Source organism: Phalacrocorax aristotelis, chromosome 2, assembly GCF_949628215.1.
Source record: "Phalacrocorax aristotelis chromosome 2, bGulAri2.1, whole genome shotgun sequence".
NCBI classification, from domain to species: Eukaryota; Metazoa; Chordata; class Aves; order Suliformes; family Phalacrocoracidae; genus Phalacrocorax; species Phalacrocorax aristotelis.
The window spans coordinates 121,140,101-121,158,634 of NC_134277.1; the positions used below are offsets into that span (position 1 = coordinate 121,140,101).

At 38.1% G+C, this 18,534-nt stretch overlaps 1 protein-coding gene across 2 annotated transcripts in view; it reads right to left on the bottom strand.

Moving 5' to 3' along the window:
- The window catches only part of NOL4 (nucleolar protein 4), a 198,360-nt gene that overhangs the window by 45,971 nt on the left and 133,855 nt on the right, over window positions 1-18,534 (bottom strand). The window contains exons 7-8 of one of the 2 annotated variants that reach the window (XM_075084956.1): window positions 1,758-1,937; window positions 818-1,009 (exon numbers count right to left, since the gene is read on the bottom strand). In XM_075084956.1, the coding sequence (XP_074941057.1) occupies window positions 818-1,009; window positions 1,758-1,937 (372 nt within the window). The remainder of the gene's footprint in view (window positions 1-817; window positions 1,010-1,757; window positions 1,938-18,534) is intronic. The other variant, XM_075084957.1, reaches the window with a different exon arrangement.

The window sequence follows — 18,534 nt, forward strand, 5'->3', positions numbered from 1 at the left end:
ATTCTCCTGGGTATTGGAAATCCAGAAGTTTTTTAGAGATAATGACGCTGCCAATTGGTGAAAAGACTTATTTACCCATTCTTGTGCTACTGAGTAATATTAACATATTAATATCTGAAAACACTGACAGTTGTATACCATCACAATTTTCATGGGTTTTTGGTTCAATTATGGTTACTGAACCATTGGGATGTTCAAACTGTAAGCTTGATGTCTGTGTTTTAAAACCATTTAATGTGTTTTGCATACCGATATATCAACTGAAAGATTTCAAAGGAGTAACTTTTACTGATAAGTAATAGGCTAAAATGTACAATTAAAAAAACCCCAAAGCCAAAACCATTGCCAGTATGATATTGCTACACTGGGCATTTTCCTGGGTATAGCATTTCTCTAACAGGATCTAATTTTTACAGAGCTCACAGAAATCCAATTAGCAGAGGCATTTTAAAGAAAAACCCATCTTGTGGCAAGACTTTTCCAGGCAAAAATCTCTAACTGTAATCTAAAGTAGGAAATAAGTCACTATATATGCCATTGTTTGGTTTCCCTCCTTATGCCTTGCTTTGTTCTTCTTTCCCTACACATCCGTACTAGTTCATCATGTGAACTCTAGTGTCTCAAAGCATTTTTAAACCAGTGAACAAAGGGAATAAATTCAGGAAGAATGAAGGAGGGAAAAAGAAACCTCTGACCTGGTATTACCAAAAGAATAAACAAACAAAAAAAAGACACTAAGATGAAAACAAAATAGTGCCATGGATTTACATATGGGGTTTTGATGGAAACTAGGGCTGGGTTTTAAATCAAAACTCACCATCTCAAAACCACTTCTTTTCATCCGCCTGCAGGACTTGAGGTAAGTACGTATGCGTTTTCTGGCACGCTCTTGATACTCAGGGAATTGTCGCCTGCATGAGTCAATGATAGCCTGGATCTTTTCTTTGGGCTGCTTAGAGATTGGGACCATTCGGTCCAAGTTTTCATCTACAAACAGCCTGACAAACATCTGTTGGCAAGAGGGAGACAGAGGAGATGGGTTTGGAGGGCGGCTCTCTTCTCTTCCTAGCTTCCTGTCTTGATTACTGATAGGAAGACATTTTTTCTATCCACTGACGAGCTTTGTAATGGGAAGCCAGAGATATTAAGCAAACAGTTCTTTAAAGGGTTATTTTGGGGGTGCTGATTAAAAAAAAAAAAAAGACAAGAAAAGAATAGTCTATAGGATACAGAACTTGTGAGATAAACCAGAACAGATTGTGAAAATAGGCACTACTTAAGTTTCATTATTAACAATAAGCTGTGATTGCTAATCATTTTATTGAACTGACTCTCACTTTTTCTTTCTTTGAACAATTGCTTGTGTTTTCATGCATAATTACATACATTGGGAAAGCAATAAAGAAAAGCTGACCACCAGAATGGTCTTCCGATAAACTAGCTACAGCCCCTTTCCCTTCAGTGGGTGAACATGCACATACACATATCCACATCCACACACATGGGCCCACACACACACATACAGAACAGAGCTTTGTTTTCCTCACTGGTAAAGATGGCAATCTGCCTTAAAATTCTAAATAAAACACAGAAAATCTGTCATCTGTTGGCAAGAGTTTAATGTGCATTAAAATAATAATTGAAATAAATCCTGCAAATTAAATTAACGTGCCTTTAATATTGTCAAACTTACCCATAAATAACAATGTAAAAGGAATAGGAGAAGTAAACAAGACAACAAGTGCAAGAGGACTTACATTAAAAGCTTTCAGTCGCTCAGCTTCTACCCCATCTGATTCATTAACCTTCTCAGGATCTTCCTGCTCGTCATGGTCATCTTCATCCTCATCTCCTCGATTCAGAGACAGATCTTCAGCACCTCTGCCTACACTCTCATTCTTGCCAGAGTCATAGCTTGAATAGCTATGTGCAGGGGACTGAAAACAGACAAAAAAGAATATGTTTGTAAAAATTCACCATGGGAATAAGGTCCACTCATCAAAAGTACTTTATAAATATTTAAAGAATTCCATTATGTCTTTTTATTCTTTGTTCAACACAAAGTGCTCATAATCCTTGGAAGAGCAAACAATTCACAATAGTATTCATTTCAATACTTTAAATAAACGTGACCAGCTGCAAATGCAGTAAATCAATTAATAAATGAATTACCTATGATAATTACAGTTAACATGAGATCTTTGCCATGCAGCCTTGTTTAAGTACTACATACAGAAGTTTCTTACAAATACCAACTTCTTTGTATTAGCCAAGATGTAAGTAAGGGGCAGCTGATATGCACAAAACTCTAAAAGATTAAAAATTACACACTTTTAAGGCAAAGGGGATTTAAGCAGGAAACACTGATATTCATCCAGTCAATATGAAATATTATCAAGAGCTGCAATAAGTTATTCAAAACATGTGGACGATTCAAAACATGGAGACGATTATGTTCTAGTTTCACTAGCAAAACCCCAGAATGAATTAGAGACATGTAGGTGTACTAACATTTTGAAGGCTCTTCTGAGAATCATATAGTAAAACCATTTTCTCTTTGCATATCAGCATTCAGAGCTTTCCCCTGAGCAGAAATTCAGCTTGCTGGATAAAACAGATGACCATCTCATTAAAGTGTATCTGCTTGTAGCACCAAAGAGTTTTCAATTACCAGAAGTCAATACTGTGCATTTTTCCTTGCAATATCAAGACTTCAGTTACCTGTTTCCTCTGCGCACACTTCAAACTGCAGACCACAAAAAGGCATCAGTAATAAAAAGCCTTCTACAACTTAACACTTTAAGTTCAAAGCTTTCTCCCAGTCACACAAAAGTATCAGAGGGTACCTTCACCAGAGCCATCACATTTACATTTAGGTAATTTTACTTATATTTTAATCCTGTAATATTTCAATATTTTCTCTCTTGCTTCAGAGCATACTGTAGTCTATTAATTTCAGAGAGTCCTGAATCAGGTGCTACACAATGAACTGCACATACATGCTTTTTTTAGGTGTCTCCTGCCTAAATGTCACTAAAAGTCAGGAGTATAACACCGCAATCAAAAATACATTTCAAATACTTAAAACTGCATGCCTTGATCTACATTCTGAGCTTCTTAATATTGTCTTTATTTCAGGGTGTTTTCAGCAATCACAGAATGTAGATGGGCAGTGAGGTAGGAGGGAAAGGCCAACAAAAACATTCGTCTTTAAGGTATACTTCTTGCTTTATATTCTTACTCCACCTTTTTTTCTTTCCCTATTCTCATTTCCATCTTACATTGGCACTCTGTGCACCATCAGTTCTGGAGTCACTCCCATACATTTCCTTGCTTTGCCTTACAGCACTCACACTCCAAGCCTTCCTTACTGTCCCCAGACTATATTAGCACAGTACAAATCCCCTGGAGCTCCACATTTTAATTCCTAATGCTCCTAACATCGGATCTTGCTGCCTCTCTCATCCCCTCCTTGAGTCTCTTCACTCTCTAGACCACTCCCCATTCCCTAAACCCTTATAGCAGACGTAGGGAAAATGAGAAAACATCAAAAGAAAACAGAAGAGTCAGCCTCTGGATACAAACACCTTCAATCAGTAGCAAGCTCAGCATCACCTCTTCTCTTGCTACAGCCTGTGACTGCACATTTGTGAGGCAAGAAATCAGCCAGGATTCAGGATGGCAGATGTGAGATGGCATGGGAAGATAAGATCTGGGAGAGCAGCAAAAATCCCTGTTCCTTTTCTTGACACACTGATATTTTGTTCTGGGAAGATACTGAATATCTACATTGCTGCCCATTCAGATAACTCTTCCTTGCAGGAGGTGTTGAATCCATTGAATTATCAGGCTCCAGAAGAATTTGGTTCCACCCTGATAGGAGATGATGGCTGTAACTTATCAGAGTGTCTAGCATATGTAACCAACAGTATTTAACCCGGCCAATAGCTGCAGCCTGGTAGCCTCTTATGAAGGAATATGAAAAGTGACTTGCCTTGATCCTGAAGAGATTCCCAGAAGAAAATTTTTTAAAAAGAAATTACAATTAATTGTTACAATTATTTTAATTGTGTTCAAGTGCTATGCCATAGAAGATCTGACCTAGACTACAAGACTTGTTCTTTTGTACTTCTTTGTTTCACCTCATTCTACAGCTATACAGCATGCAGAGAGCTTCTAGGTAATCAAAAAGCCATTTCATGTGCTAGGCACCCTATAAAGCTGTAGAAGCTACTGCCCTGAAGACCCCTAATGTCTGAAAGCCTTGTTCTGCAAACACTTGATTTCACATGAGTCATTTCATCAGACTAAATCCAATTAGACTACTCATGTGCATAAAGTCAAACAGATGCAAAACTGATCTCAGTATGTACATATGTTTGGGCTGGATGCCAAGATCATAAATAACGCACCAGGGTTGAGATTTGCTTTTGTGAAGGAAAGAAATTCAGGCCAAAATGGATTAGCTATGTCTCTCAAAAATGCAATAGTGATTTTTTTAAAAAAGAAAGCATTGCATAGAGAGCCTTGTCCAACATCTTCTCCAAAATATTTATTTCAAAAACAACTTTAGCATCTTAGATAAACCGTGGAGAATAACATGCTCTGAGAAAGTTGCATGTCACAAATCTATATTTACGCATCATGGATTTGAAAACTGTGTACAGTACCAGGAATAAAAGGTGGGTTTTTTCCTAGCTGTTGCATTGGCAAACCGAGGGAAAAGGTTACAAAAGCTCAGTTAAGAATAAAATTTCTACCTTTTTGTATTTCTACACAGATGAATGTTGAGTCAGACAAGAATAGACTCCCCCTCACTTGTGTTGACTCTGTGGTTGTGCAAAAGCTGATAAGCATTTTCTTTTGGTACTCTATTAAGCAGCTGCAGTGCTAAACAAACATGGAGTAGGACAGCAGACAACTTTTCGTTAGTACACATTCCCCAATTTTAGGTCTCGTACTGTCCTCTCAAAAGGCTGCTCCCACCTTTGCCAGACAGGATCCTGCTCATTCAGATTCCCGTACACACCTTGACACATACATTTTCAGGTCCTGCAGTGAACTAGACTGAAGAAGTGATCCTGGTTAAAATGTTTTGAGTTTAGTTTTGGGTTTGTTTGGGTTGGTTTTTGGTTTTTGGTTTGGTTTTTTTTGCCAGTCATTTTAAGACCAGGATCAGTTCTCAGCTCCAGTTCACCACTGAAAGCACAAACCTTTGTGCTGACAGGAGAGTGTGAGCATGAAGGGATAGAGGAAGCATACAGGTCTCTGTTGACAGCAATGCAAGATTAAAGCAATCATGGAGTGGAAGCATTAGCAGATACAAGATGTTTTACAGGTGAAACCTTTGTACTTAACAAATGTGGGTTGGAAAAGAAAGTGACAGCAATGTAAAATGAGAAATTATTCAAGGGAACAAATGAGGCCAAGGCTAAGGCCAAGAGTATTGCCTCCCCCAAACATTTAGACAATTATATAGCTGTCTTTAAAACACTGAGATGTTGATAGATATATTCTGGCCACTTTGTCCTTGCCCTTTTCTGAAGGTTCTGAGTTCATTATTTTAATCTCTTCCTTGCAATAGTAAGTTTTAGACACTTCTGCTTCATAAAAATGAAAGTAAAGGTTCTTGCCTAACAACCTGCTTTCAGGAGCTTGTGACACGAAATATCAACACCTTTTCAATACACTACAAGTCAGCAACAAAAGTCACCCGAAGTAAGGTGTCAAACTCTACAATAAAAGACCTGGAAGGACATCACAGTGCCATCTAGTTCATTCTGCTGCCACAGAACAAGGTCAGAAGGTCATTCCTGCCCACTGTTTGTCTTGTTGTTATCTTAAGGCTCCCAGTGACAGAGATGCCATGCATGCCCCAGACAATGTGTATCAGTGTTTCACTGCCTTCAGAATTACTAAAAAATTCTTAACACCCACCTCTGACTTTCATAAACAGTACTAAGCTTATTTCTTTTTCACCTGTCTACCACATATCTCAATGGAGGACAAATGCACCTGGAGAAGAGAGCATCCTCTTCCCTCGTTACAAGAATCTTTCAGGCATTTCAGATTGCCATCATGTCCCCTCCCCTCAATCTTCTCTTCCCAATAAATTAATTCATGCTGTGAAACTCATGTTTTCCAGATTCGTAATCATTCTTACTGGTCTGCTCTGCATGTTATTTTATCTGAAACTTTCTCAAAGGCCAACTCCCAAAACTCCAAAGTGTATTCCATCTGAGGCCTTTCTGTGGAATACATAGTCATTTAATGCTTGACTGATTTCTAATATGCTTACTGCAGAAAAAAAATTATCACTTTATTTGCAAGATAAAAGAATACCCATACATGCAAAAGACAGTAATGCAGAAACCCCACAGTTGCCAGTAGAAGTCATGCTGTTATTTGGTGAGAAATAAAGCAGAAGTAATCCAGGATATTAATAAATATGAATTCTACCATAGTGCCCCAATGCCTGGTAGGCTCAGACAATGGTGTATGACCATCAGACATGGTTTAGAGGATGATGCCACATGAACTCACTGCAGAAAGCTTCTCCCAGCAACTGACAGTAAGAGACTCTTGGCTATCTCAGTGAGTGTACACAAAAGGCTGTTGATTACTGGATGAAAAGTTATTCATTGACAGAAAGTTAATTACTGAGGCTAGTTATTTGTAGTGACCAAAAATCAGAAAAATCATGGCTTTGTGATTTTTTAAAAATGCCGAAAGGGAACAAAAGACCCCACCTTTTCAGGGAAAAAAAGCCCCTGAAGGAAGCATAGCAGGTTTTTGGTTTTTTTTTAAACGAAGTTTCAATTTTCACATTTACATTACATGTAGTTGGATAGTTTTACGTGTATTGGATAGTGTGCAATTCTTTCAGATGTTACATTAGAGACTCATAAACCACAGCACTCCTGTGAGCTGAACAGATTTGGAGATTTGAAGAGCTGACAAGACAGTAGCACAGGTTTCCATACTGCATGGAAAGGAAGAGAGTTGTGAGGTAGGCAGAGATGAAAACACTCTACCTGCTATACATGATTCTCTTCTAGAAATCTCCCTCCACATCTATGTGAGTTACTAAATAAATTTTTTTGATGAACTAATAAAACCATAACCTAAAGCTGACACAGTTCTGCTCATCCCCTCAGTTGTACCTCCAACCTTCCTTCTCTTCTACATCTCAGGCTTTCCTCTGTACCACTGAATACAAAAGTCTACCATTTCAGCAACTACTCTTGCAAATTAGGTACGCTTTTCAACATAGTTTCCCATGTGTTGTTGGTATACATGTTTTTATAGAAACCATTCCTACGATACAGAAAGGGATTAGAATATTCTGATGACACCAAGTTTGATTCCTTTGAAGACTTTTTTTTCCAGAACTGCCAATTAAATTAAAACTTGGTTTTAATTTTTGATTTTACATTAACATTTTTAACTGATTCTTCATATGACAAGGTTTTTGAAAAAAGTGTAACACTGTTTTTCGGTGAACTGACTAAGAAGCATGCATTTTATTTGACAGATAAACAAAATTAAAAGGTGAAGCATGTAAGGTTAAGGGAAAATTTATGTCCTGTATCTTCCACTTAAAGTTCTATCTGAAATTACTATGGGATTCCTAGAGTTCCACTTTCTTTCCTGTGCAAACTGTGAGTTTTCCATTTTGCATGGAACTGCCTAAAGGAGGTAGAGGTAGTGTTTTTTTTTTTTTTTACATTAAATCTATAACATATGTAATATAAATTACACACTAGGAAACATAAAATGCATCTGGCACATACGTGCCTTTTTGGTATTAAAAGAGACGCAACTACGAATTCAAATGTTCCTATCTTTTTCTCCTCAGTTCAAACAGTAAAGCAGGAGGCATAACCAGAAAACTAAGGTTCAGCTACTATCCTAAGCAATCCTCTTTCAGTTTTTATAGAAAGATAGTCCAGGTCTCTATTATTTTTCATTAACAACCCATATTTTCCACAATCTCTCTTAAGTCCTATGCCCTTCTCTCTTCCAGACTTTACTGTTATTATCCTTTTTACAGAGCCCCTTTAAACCTTCATACTGTCATGTGTGTGGAGCTTTACTGCCCATCATTTTTTTCTTATTACAGAAAAGATTGTGAAGCCTCAAATATAATTCCAGCATCTCACCATTTATCCAATTAACCTCATTTTTATAAACCTGTCACACATTTGCTCATCTTACCCCTATCTTTGCATCTGACTATGACCAGCTTGCTCTCCTTGTTACACCACAATTGGCCTTTCCAGCTCCTTCATAAAATTTCACCCTTGATAATGGGAAGGCATCATTGTGTATAATTCTGCTATTTGGAGCATGAGAATAACAGCATTTTTACCGGGAGAACGGAGATCTGAAATCTAGGGTTTCATAGGTTTGACTCTATAAAAGTGTTATCTAACACGTAAAGTGTTGTGAATTGTATAAGACATTTTTACACAAAACTTGTATTACACTGAAATATTAAAAGATCTTTTCTGTTTGCTCTGTGTTAATAACGTGAACTCCAGAAAGAAAACTGTTCAGTTATTTATAATAGAAACTAAAAGATTTTTCTCCTGAATTATCTTTGACATGGTCTTTTCTCCAGAGTCTTTGTTTTTACAGTAGTCACTGAGAGAACAGTGGCTGTTCCTTGGACTACCTACTTGTTCTTTCTCAGTAATTAGCCAATCTATATCATATTATCTGTTTGCTTATAATATTCCTTTCAACAGAAGCACATTTATTAGCAATAAACAGAGGAAACTGTAAATTACCCAGACACTTTCATTCCAGCAGGATTTACTCAGATAGACAGAAGTTTGGATAATTGAAAGATAAGAAATAATTGAAAGATCCCCTGAAACACAGGTCTTCCTGTGGTATATTTTCTCCTTTTAGCTAAAATATAGTCTACTCTAGGTCTATCCCCATTGTTATTGACCAACATTATTGAAACACATCACTTTGCCCTTATAGAAATAACCTAGAAATTAAGTAGAGAGTAAAAACAAAGAGGCAACTGAGAATTCTCAGTCAAGTAGAAGAATGAAGTTGATTTAGAGAAGACAGTTTAGTCAGCTTCTTTCTACTTTGTCCACAATCAATCTCTTATTACCTGATTCAGCATCTTCAGGAAGGCTCCTGCTCCTTCCCCAGCTATTTGTGAGGGGGAGAAGTCTTGGAGGATCAGAACAAGCATGTGCAAACTTCCTTAGCCCACCAGTGTCAAGACTACCAGGGCAGAGCTGATTTAACAGAGCAGGAGACTTGCCTACTTCTCACAGCTTTTATTTTACAAAGTTGTTTTATTAATGGCCTCCTGAACTCCTGTCACAGATGTAGGAAGACAGGTATTTTCAACCAAATACTAAAAAACCCTAGTTATATAACCCAACAACTGGTCATATTGCAAGATGTGGCTGCTGAGTTTTTGGCAAAAATACAATGACCTTTGCAGGAGTTGAAAAGTCAAAGCTAAATGGTGACAGACTCAAACAAAAGGCTAAATTATTTTTGGCATCATGCACTGCTATTTTGAAGCTTTAAAAGGAGCTGACAGAGTTTCTGTGAATTTGAGAAACAGAGGCTGCCACACAGGAAGGCTCCATTGCTAACTTCTGGATTTCTGCAAACAACGAGCCAATACAGGATTTAAACATTTCCTATAGTACACCCGAAATCAAACCAGAAGATCTGAATGAAGATGTTATACTCTTGTAAGAGCCTACCTTACAAAAAATAGAAGACCTATTTATTATCAAAGGTAAGGAAAATTCATGAGTGGTCTCGTAAGGACAGCGTTAGCACACTTTGCAGGTACTACCATAGCTCTGTGAAGCCAAGAGCCTCGGAGTGCCCCATGTAGTTGTCAAAATGCATCAATCAAAACCTTCTACTGGAAAAACTACCATTTCTAGTTTTTGGTGAAATTTTGACCTTTTGCCAAGAACCTTTAAAGTTTCCACCCACATTCCACAGCCTTTCATTCATCAGAGGTTTTTTTTGTTTGTTTTCTATTTTAAATTAAATAGCAACAGTTTATATGGCAATTAGGGAACATTTTTCTTATGAAATGTACTTCAGTGACTACTGAGGTTCACATTAAGGCAGGTAGTGAGCATTTTTGACCACCAATTCTCTGGTCAATTGCTGGACAACTGGTTGGTAAGAGCTACAAACTATTTTCCAAAAACACTAGACTATTAAAATCTTCTCCTATTTAAATTGAGAAGAAACCCGTAATGTAGGCAACACATTTAGGAAGTAACTAAGATGGAGAAGACTTATATAAACCAGCATATCACAATGCAAGCCTAAAAACTCTCACTCCTCTCTTTGCAGCCTGTCCTCATCTAAGTGACAGATGAGTAAGATATAACTGAGCATGTCAGCAGGAGTACAACAAACAGTTGAGTTTCATAAGAACTCTCCTGCAAGGAAACAGCAGAATCCATGACAAAACTTAAGCTATCCTTCAAAGAACCCACTTACTGGCCAACAGTGCTACCCCTATTGTTAGAAAATATCCCAAACTAACGCTAGCGTTCAAAACAGAAGTAGTTGCTGAATACTACAGCTGCAGTCATGGCCTCAGAAGTCTGACTAAGGTATGAAGTTGTTGTCAGCAAAAGCAGGAATTAAGATACAGAGGTTAAATAATTTCTTGATATTAGTTCAAATGTCCTAAGCTTACTGTTCTATTTCTAGGATTTTAATTTCTTAGGGCTACCTGTATGTGGGGAAATAATGTTAACATAAATACAGAAAAGCAGGGTTTCTTGTCAACACTGCATCATCAGATGCTCTATTTTATTTTTGACCATATTGCTGCTGGAAAACCTAAGTAGAAGAATCCCCTTCCTCACGTTAACAGTGAGGATTACAAACTAGGAAATATAAACCACGTGTAATTCACTGGTTTAGTCACAGGCCCCTTGTCAAACATCTACAATGAGCTAGAAAACTGCCACAATCTCTGTCCATTTTTTCCCTCCTTTGCTATTCCTTCTGTTCATGCCCCTTGGTTCAGTTTAAACCATTTTTTCCAAGCTGCTTTCTCCTAAAATCTTTCATTCTTTTCTCTCTCTTTCATTATGCCTTTAGTTCTTGTTGCTTCATTCTCCTCATGCATTGTTATCTTGACTCTCACACTGTTTCCTTCACATCTTCCTCCCTAAATTTCTCTCTGCTTCCTCTTGCCATAAATTTAAGCTGTGACACCAAAGGCGTTCAATAACCTGTTTTCTTCTTCAATTACAAACATGAAACATCAGGCTATTTTCTCAAGTCCCAAAGCATGAATACACTGGGAAATTATGTGCTTATTTGTGAAAAACATCCCCTGAATCTACAACTGCCAGCTATAGGTGAAGCCTTTGCTAAGAGAACTACAATCACAGAGAATCTAAAGACTTTGTACCTGCCCCTTTACTATACCACCTTTTTCTTCCTCTCACTCTTTACTATGACAGTTTTCTACTCCTCCATAGCAGCTCAGGTATATTCAAACTTTGTCTATCTGCAGAGCAATGTTCCTGAGGAGCAAGCACGTTCACAGGTGAAAGAGTTAAAGTTATATCAGGAAGTCAGGAGATAAGAATTAATTTTTTTGACACTTACTTTCACCCTGCTTCCCTGTCTCTCTGTATCCCAGGAAAGCCAGAGATGGAAGCTATGCAAGAGGCTTCCAGGTTGTAAAAAGTTTCAAAAGAAACTCTCTGAGAACAACAGCGGAGACAGATGTAGGGATAATACATCACCACTGCAGGGTTCATGTGTTGCAAAAGCAGCGGCAGCAAGAGAGAGGAGCATTTGTTTTCACTAGGTAAACAGAAAGAAAGCAATGAAGACCAAGGATGCCTCTGTCCCATTCTTGCCAGGACTTTGCCAGAAGAGTGCTATTGGAGGTCCAGGAACTCAGCAACTCCCTATAAAGTCTGCCTAAGGCTACACAGCAGCTGGACCTATTAAACACATAGTTATATACTGAGCTGTGGACCTGTATTCTCTAATAAGGAAGGAAAACCAGCATTTTTTATCCTAACTGATATGAATAAGAACACAGTGCACAGAACAAGGGTGTGAAATAATGAAGAACTAAAAATAATGATAGGGACAAGAGAAGAAAATGCTTTAACAACGGACCTTTCTTGGTGTGCTTTTTCTGAATTTATCATAAATTCTTCCCATGCTGATTTCTTCTTCATACTTCATTCCTACACAATGGCATTTCAGAGGTTCTCCCACCTTTCTCCTTTCCAGTCTGAGCATGGCAGCAGCACAAATGTTTGGGAAGGAGGTTAAAAGTCAATTGGTGGAAGCAGTGGAGGAGGGAACTCCAGCTCACCTGTCTCCATTGTTTGAGACAAATTTAGGCTCTCCCTCCTTCAGCTTGTGTTGCTCAGTCACCACAGTCACATGTCAGAATAGGTGAGAGGAGACAGTCCTGTCCCTCCTTCTCTTCCGATTATGAGAGTCTGACCAATCATTTTTATCTTCAGAAGTACAGAGTAGAGGTAAAAAAAAGACAATAATGGTACCACATTGAGAGACAGACTCATGCAAAACACCAAAGCCAATTGATTAATGACATGCATATAAATCAAAATAAACTGCTCAGTACTGAACAGCCATTTATAACTGATCCTGGTAATAAGATGACATATTAAAGATTGATTTATTTGGGGGAAGGCTAGGAACGCAACAGGGGGACAAAACAAATTTGTTGCATACACAAGAGAGAAGCATATTGCTTACAGAGAAGTATAAAGCACAACTACAGAAGGAAGGACTAGCTGGTTCTTGCTTTTCCTTTTTGCCTTTTTGCCTCTATCTATTTATAGTAGCAACCTTTTTTTTTTTTTCTTCTTTGCTTATCTTTATAAAATGTCTCTGGAGGTAAATCAGCTGGATTGTGTTAGCAACTAGCTCTTGGAGACAGAGGCTAATTGCCTTAATTATTGCTTAAGGGCCAGGTGGGGAGATTTAGAAGTTGAAACCAATCAAGAGGGGACAGATGAAGACAGGGCTCCTGAACTAGTGGGGGGGCTGTTCATAGTTTGCAATAGTCTGAGTGACAGGGGAGCAGCTGAGATGTCTGTAGCTGAAGCTGATGGAATAGATTACTGATTAGTTCCCTACTTATCTACCACAAATAAATCTTTACACTGATTTGTAAGAAATGCATGCAGTTTGACCCTCCTTGTTTAGGGAAGGAGAAATAAAGCATTTATCATACAAGTAAGCCAGATGTATTGTTTCAGGTTAGCACGTGACAGCAACCATAAGAATACTGCAGGAGAATTCCTCATAAAGGCAATCTCTAGCCATTAGCCCTCTAGACCAATGCATCCTTAGGACTGATACAAGAAGAGCACCAAGAAATAGAAACAACAAAAGAACCTGTCAGTCCTAAAGTCACACTGGCTGTGCTCCTGCTAACGACATGGTCTCACATCTTGGGGGTGGAGGATGGAGGACAATATTATAAAAAGCATTAAATATGATTCCAAAAATAAAAGGCAATTCCTCATCAAACTATATACAGAACCAGTTCTAGCAAACAACACAGCTGTGTTGAAAAGCAGATGTTCTTCCCCAGAAGAATCAGAGAGATCACAGTAGCCTCCTAAATCCCTACCAGTATCACTAAGTATCTCTATTGGATCATAGCTTTAATGGTAGCACCCTGAAGAAACCAGAAACTCCCACTGTAATATATAAGTTTACCTGCTGGAGATGGTACAGCACTTTCTAACTTGTACAAAGATTAGTATATATTTGAGACAAAAGTGAGCTAGAACTTTTGGGTGGCCTGGTTATCAATGAGCAGTGGGATTTTATATGTGGCCTGTTAAACTTCCAGGCTTCTGAGATGAGAACTGTCGTGCTTCCTCCACGATAGCATGGCATAATGTAAAGCTCACAGAACAGCTGCTGTTTGGAAAGGAAATTGCACTTCCAAACTTGACTCTCTGTTCCAGTACTCTTTGTGATTTCTTGTAGTTGCATAATCTTTGTTTACTGCAAAATGTTTCTGTCACGTTGGTACTTAGAGCTTAGATTGAGGGAACCATGTAGCCATCAACCAGCCCAGAAGCTTCCAAAATGATCTAATAGACCTGGTCTGTAAAAAGCTCAAACTCATTTACAACAAATAATATTTTAAGCTTCTGTTAGGAGGGATATTTTGAGTTGTAATTTCTAGAGACCACTTTGTTACATGCGTTCACTTTAGCTTACTAAATCAGTGCTCAAGGCTCAGCTCTCATCACCATCCAGCAATGGAGAATTCTCCTATTTGGCAAAACTCCACTTCCTCCCCAAAACACATTCAATCCACACTGTTGTAGAGGAAGAGTTCTGGGAGGAAAACCAACTAGAAGTATACCAGAAAAATGGAATAAATCAGAGCATTTTCTCATATCACAACTCAGTGCCTAACTATGGAGCAGTGAACAGCTATGAAAACTGCTTTGTATCTTTCCCCAACCCAAATGATTGAATCCCTGACCCCGACCTTAAATTCAGGGAGAAGGCATTTGATCCTATATTAAGTCATCTTATCACATGAAGAGAACTAGCTGGAAAGTTCAGATCCAGATCTGAACTGGCCTAAAGCTTTAAAATTTTCTGTCTGTTTCTATTTGCTTTCTTCTGTTGTATGACTACTACTTTATCCTTAGCTTCCATAGATGAAACTGAAAGAACAAAGAGGAAAAATAGAATATATTTTTTTTAAATAAAAAATAAGTAATCCATACATCTATTTTGAGAAAGTGGCCCTGCTCTCACGGTGCAGCTCTCTACATTGTGTGCTCACCCATTCTCCTCCTTCACAGACCTCTACCTGAGTTCAAGACATGCGGTGCTGTGATCTACAGGCTGTGATCCTTCTGGAATATGAATGGGGAACGTAACTCTCATCTGTTGCATTTTACTAAACCCAAATACAAGGTGCACAGAAAGTGACGGATGGAAGAGTTTTCTGTGAACACTGCCCCATCATTGTCACTGGAAGTAGCCCTGACTCTGTTACATTGTGTGGCCAGGCAACAGATGAGAAAACCAGTAAGCAGGAATTAATTTTAAATATGGAAAGACAAGGATAACTTTATTAAAAGTTCACCTTCCCTAGTGAGTAACCAGATTTAATGAACTTAAGTAGAATGATCCCTTTTGCACATGCACTGTCTGTGCCCTTAGTGTGCCAGACCTGCTGCATGTATCCAGCATCATCAGCATCCCTGCAGGTCTCTCAACTTTCCTGCATGAAACTTGCTTTCTGCCTAGTAAGCTGCATCAGGGACAGCTCAGAGCTGATTACATAGAGCAGAAGGTCATGTGGGGTCAAAAAAGCACCCCTATACCTGAAGCTGGTTTAGCCGCCAGGATTTGCACTGTGATGTACATACCAAGAAAACATCGAGAGCTTTTATTCCAATATCTTTACTGATTCCTTATGATCAATTAACTCAACAGTGTGTGTGCTAAGGGTCAGGGTACAGCCTACATTCTGTGAATTTAAAGATGGCTGCGCAAAACAGAAAACACACTCATCTGCTTTTCTTGTCTTAGTGATTTTTGCATGCAAGAGTTTCTGAGATGCCCTGATGGGCACCTAGAGAGCATCTCAGCTGGTTATCTAGATAGGCACTGGACATTAGGAGCCATGAGTCTCTAAATGTAAGATTTCTCAATGAAACTGAGATTCAGCTCACCAGAAGGAATGTGTAAGGGGTCTGAAAAGGCTACAGTGTATTTATTATGTAGCTAAGGGATTACAGGCAGGTTTTCTAAAATCCAAACGAAAATTACTCTGAAAATGGCCCCCAGATAGGTTTCCTGAAACAGATATGTGCCAGTGCAATTTTTAAAGGTATATACACCATCAACCTTTGCAATGCCAGAATTCATAAATCAGTAACGTTTACTTGTCTGTAAGACAACATCTGTAATATTACTTTATATATTTTGCTTTCCATTCCAAATTGCTAAACTACCTGTGAAACTTCTAGTCAACAGAGTAAATACTACAGGATTTCCTTTTGTGGACCCTGGGCTTACAACCCCTATAGGGCTCTATCTGAACACAAGGATCTGTTCATGTGTGGTATAGGACACTAATAGCTTTGTTTTCCATTATTAAGAAGTAACATGATGCAGGGAATCAAAGTATATAGATATTGGTTTTCTCTGGTAAATACATCATCTTCAGTCTTGTCAGAAATTTTGCAACTCCAGTACTACTGTTTTTAAATTAATGCAGTGATACGGCTACAAGCTATTGAATTTTTCTATGCAGTAAGTGTTTCCAACAGTGCCGTAAGTAACAAACTACATACAGGGATGTGACTCGCTCTGGCAGCCATAGCTCATCTCTAAGAGTCCTGTAAAGGAGTAGCTTTAATCTGCTCAGTGATTCCTATACAGAAATACCCAGTATATTATAAATAGGTTTATCTTCAAAAAGTAGAACTGAAGAAACCTGACATCCTATTGATTTACGTCCTAGATCCCCAACTCCTCACCCGCATGCCCTCTCCATTTCACTCCACAACTCTCCCACTTATTACAGGGCAAGAGTCTGTGGCTCGTTGAGGGCTGGGAGAGTACTCATTGCCCAAGCAGCTTCTGCCCCTAAAACTGAAAGGCCCTCATGAAGGCAGCAACCTGGGTCTCTCTACTTGAGTCAAATGCAGATTTTCACAGAACTGGTAGCAACCAAACATTGTCAAGATTCCTACCTTATCAAATTAGATTGAAATTGGTCAATAGCTTCAAAGGTTAGGCAGGGGCAGACAAAATGACAGAGCATAAAGCACTTCCTTAGGAAACAAAATCAAGACAATGATCAGCACCACAACAAACATCATCTCACACTGACAGAATAAACTGCACCATATGGACAGAAAACAGTATTTTTTTCTGGATAAAACTTTCCTTCTAATCAAGATATTAAAAAACATTTCTTACCTTGTACATGAGTAAAACAGAAACAGTTTGGCATAAAACCTCTAAACAACACTTTGCATTTAAACGTATTTTTATGAAAAGTCATGCTTTGAAAAGATCTAACAAGTATCTTGCAAATCTTGCTCCAGGTAGAATTAATTTCAAAGTGGTGTGTGGGAGATACACATACAGAGAAGAATCACATATTTGTTAGCCACTTACACAGCACTTTGAGCATGTGCTACTATTTTTCTGGATATATGTGAAAGTATGAATATGTTCTGTGGCATTATTATGTCGTTCACAGTACTGAATAAGGCTGGGAGATAATATTTTTATTTTATTTATTTAAAATAGTTTAACCTCACAGCCTGACCGAAGGCAAGAAATATAAAGTGATGGCTATACAAAATCTGTTGAAGGCACGAAATAATTTTCATGAAAATTATTTAATAAGGTGATGTTGTTAAAAAGACTCAACTTTCCAAGTAGCTACTTTAATAAACCTATGAGAGGTTAAGTAATGTATGAAGCAATATGTCTGCACACAGCCATGTTCCTTTTAACATACTGCCTTCCAGGGCCCTGCTCTTAAGACATTATGCGTGACAAATGGACCATCCAGTAGTTTTTAATTGCTAATAAATTCTGCCTGATATGCTTAATCAAAGTTCCACATGAGTTTCAGGATAACCCTAGCTTTCTTTAAAACCACAAAACCTCAAGTTTATAAGCTGAAAGCATAAATTTCTACCATTTACCATTCAGCCTGTCAAAAGTCAGGGAAAAAGACACACAAACTACTCTCCTTAATAGCATTACTAGGGTAAGAAAACTACCGAAGAGCTTACAACCTTTTTTCACCAGACCACTCACTTTTTACTATCTCATACTTCTTGATTTGTAAAAGAATTCCCTGCAAGCCATTCCTCAGACAAACTGCAGAGGAAGGATGAAGGAAGCTATTTTTTCCTCAACCTTCCTTTTCATGATGCTTTGCCCTAATAGAATTACAAAAAAAAATATCACTGGAGTCTGGCAGGTCTACTCTCACCTTGCAAAGAAGATGGAGCAAAATCATCCAGTTGCACGACTTCAAAGACCCAGAGAAGCTTCTGTTTTGGTCCCTCACTACTCCTTGCCAAAGACTTCTCACTGAAAACTAACCAAAAGGAATTATTTCCCCTCCACGACTCCCAAAACATTTTCTAGTATGTTCATGCTAATATCTTAAATAAGGAAACACTACTTACTTATTGTCTTGTTAAAATTAAGATGTAAATAGAATGTAATTGCACACACACCACAAAAGGTGTTAAAATGTTGGAAAACTCTCTACTCAAGAGAAACATTGCATCACTTGGTTTTCCTTTGTGGACAACACTCACTATTTCAAGGTCAGTATTTCAGTAGCTGTTTTATAGAAAGGCTTGAAATAAACCTGAAGCCTATTTACCATCTCTTTTTTTTCTATTCTTTGCGTGCAAATAAATCAACCTCCAACCTGACACTCTCGAGTAATGTTTCTACAATGTATTTTATATTTTGTAATGATTTTTTGAT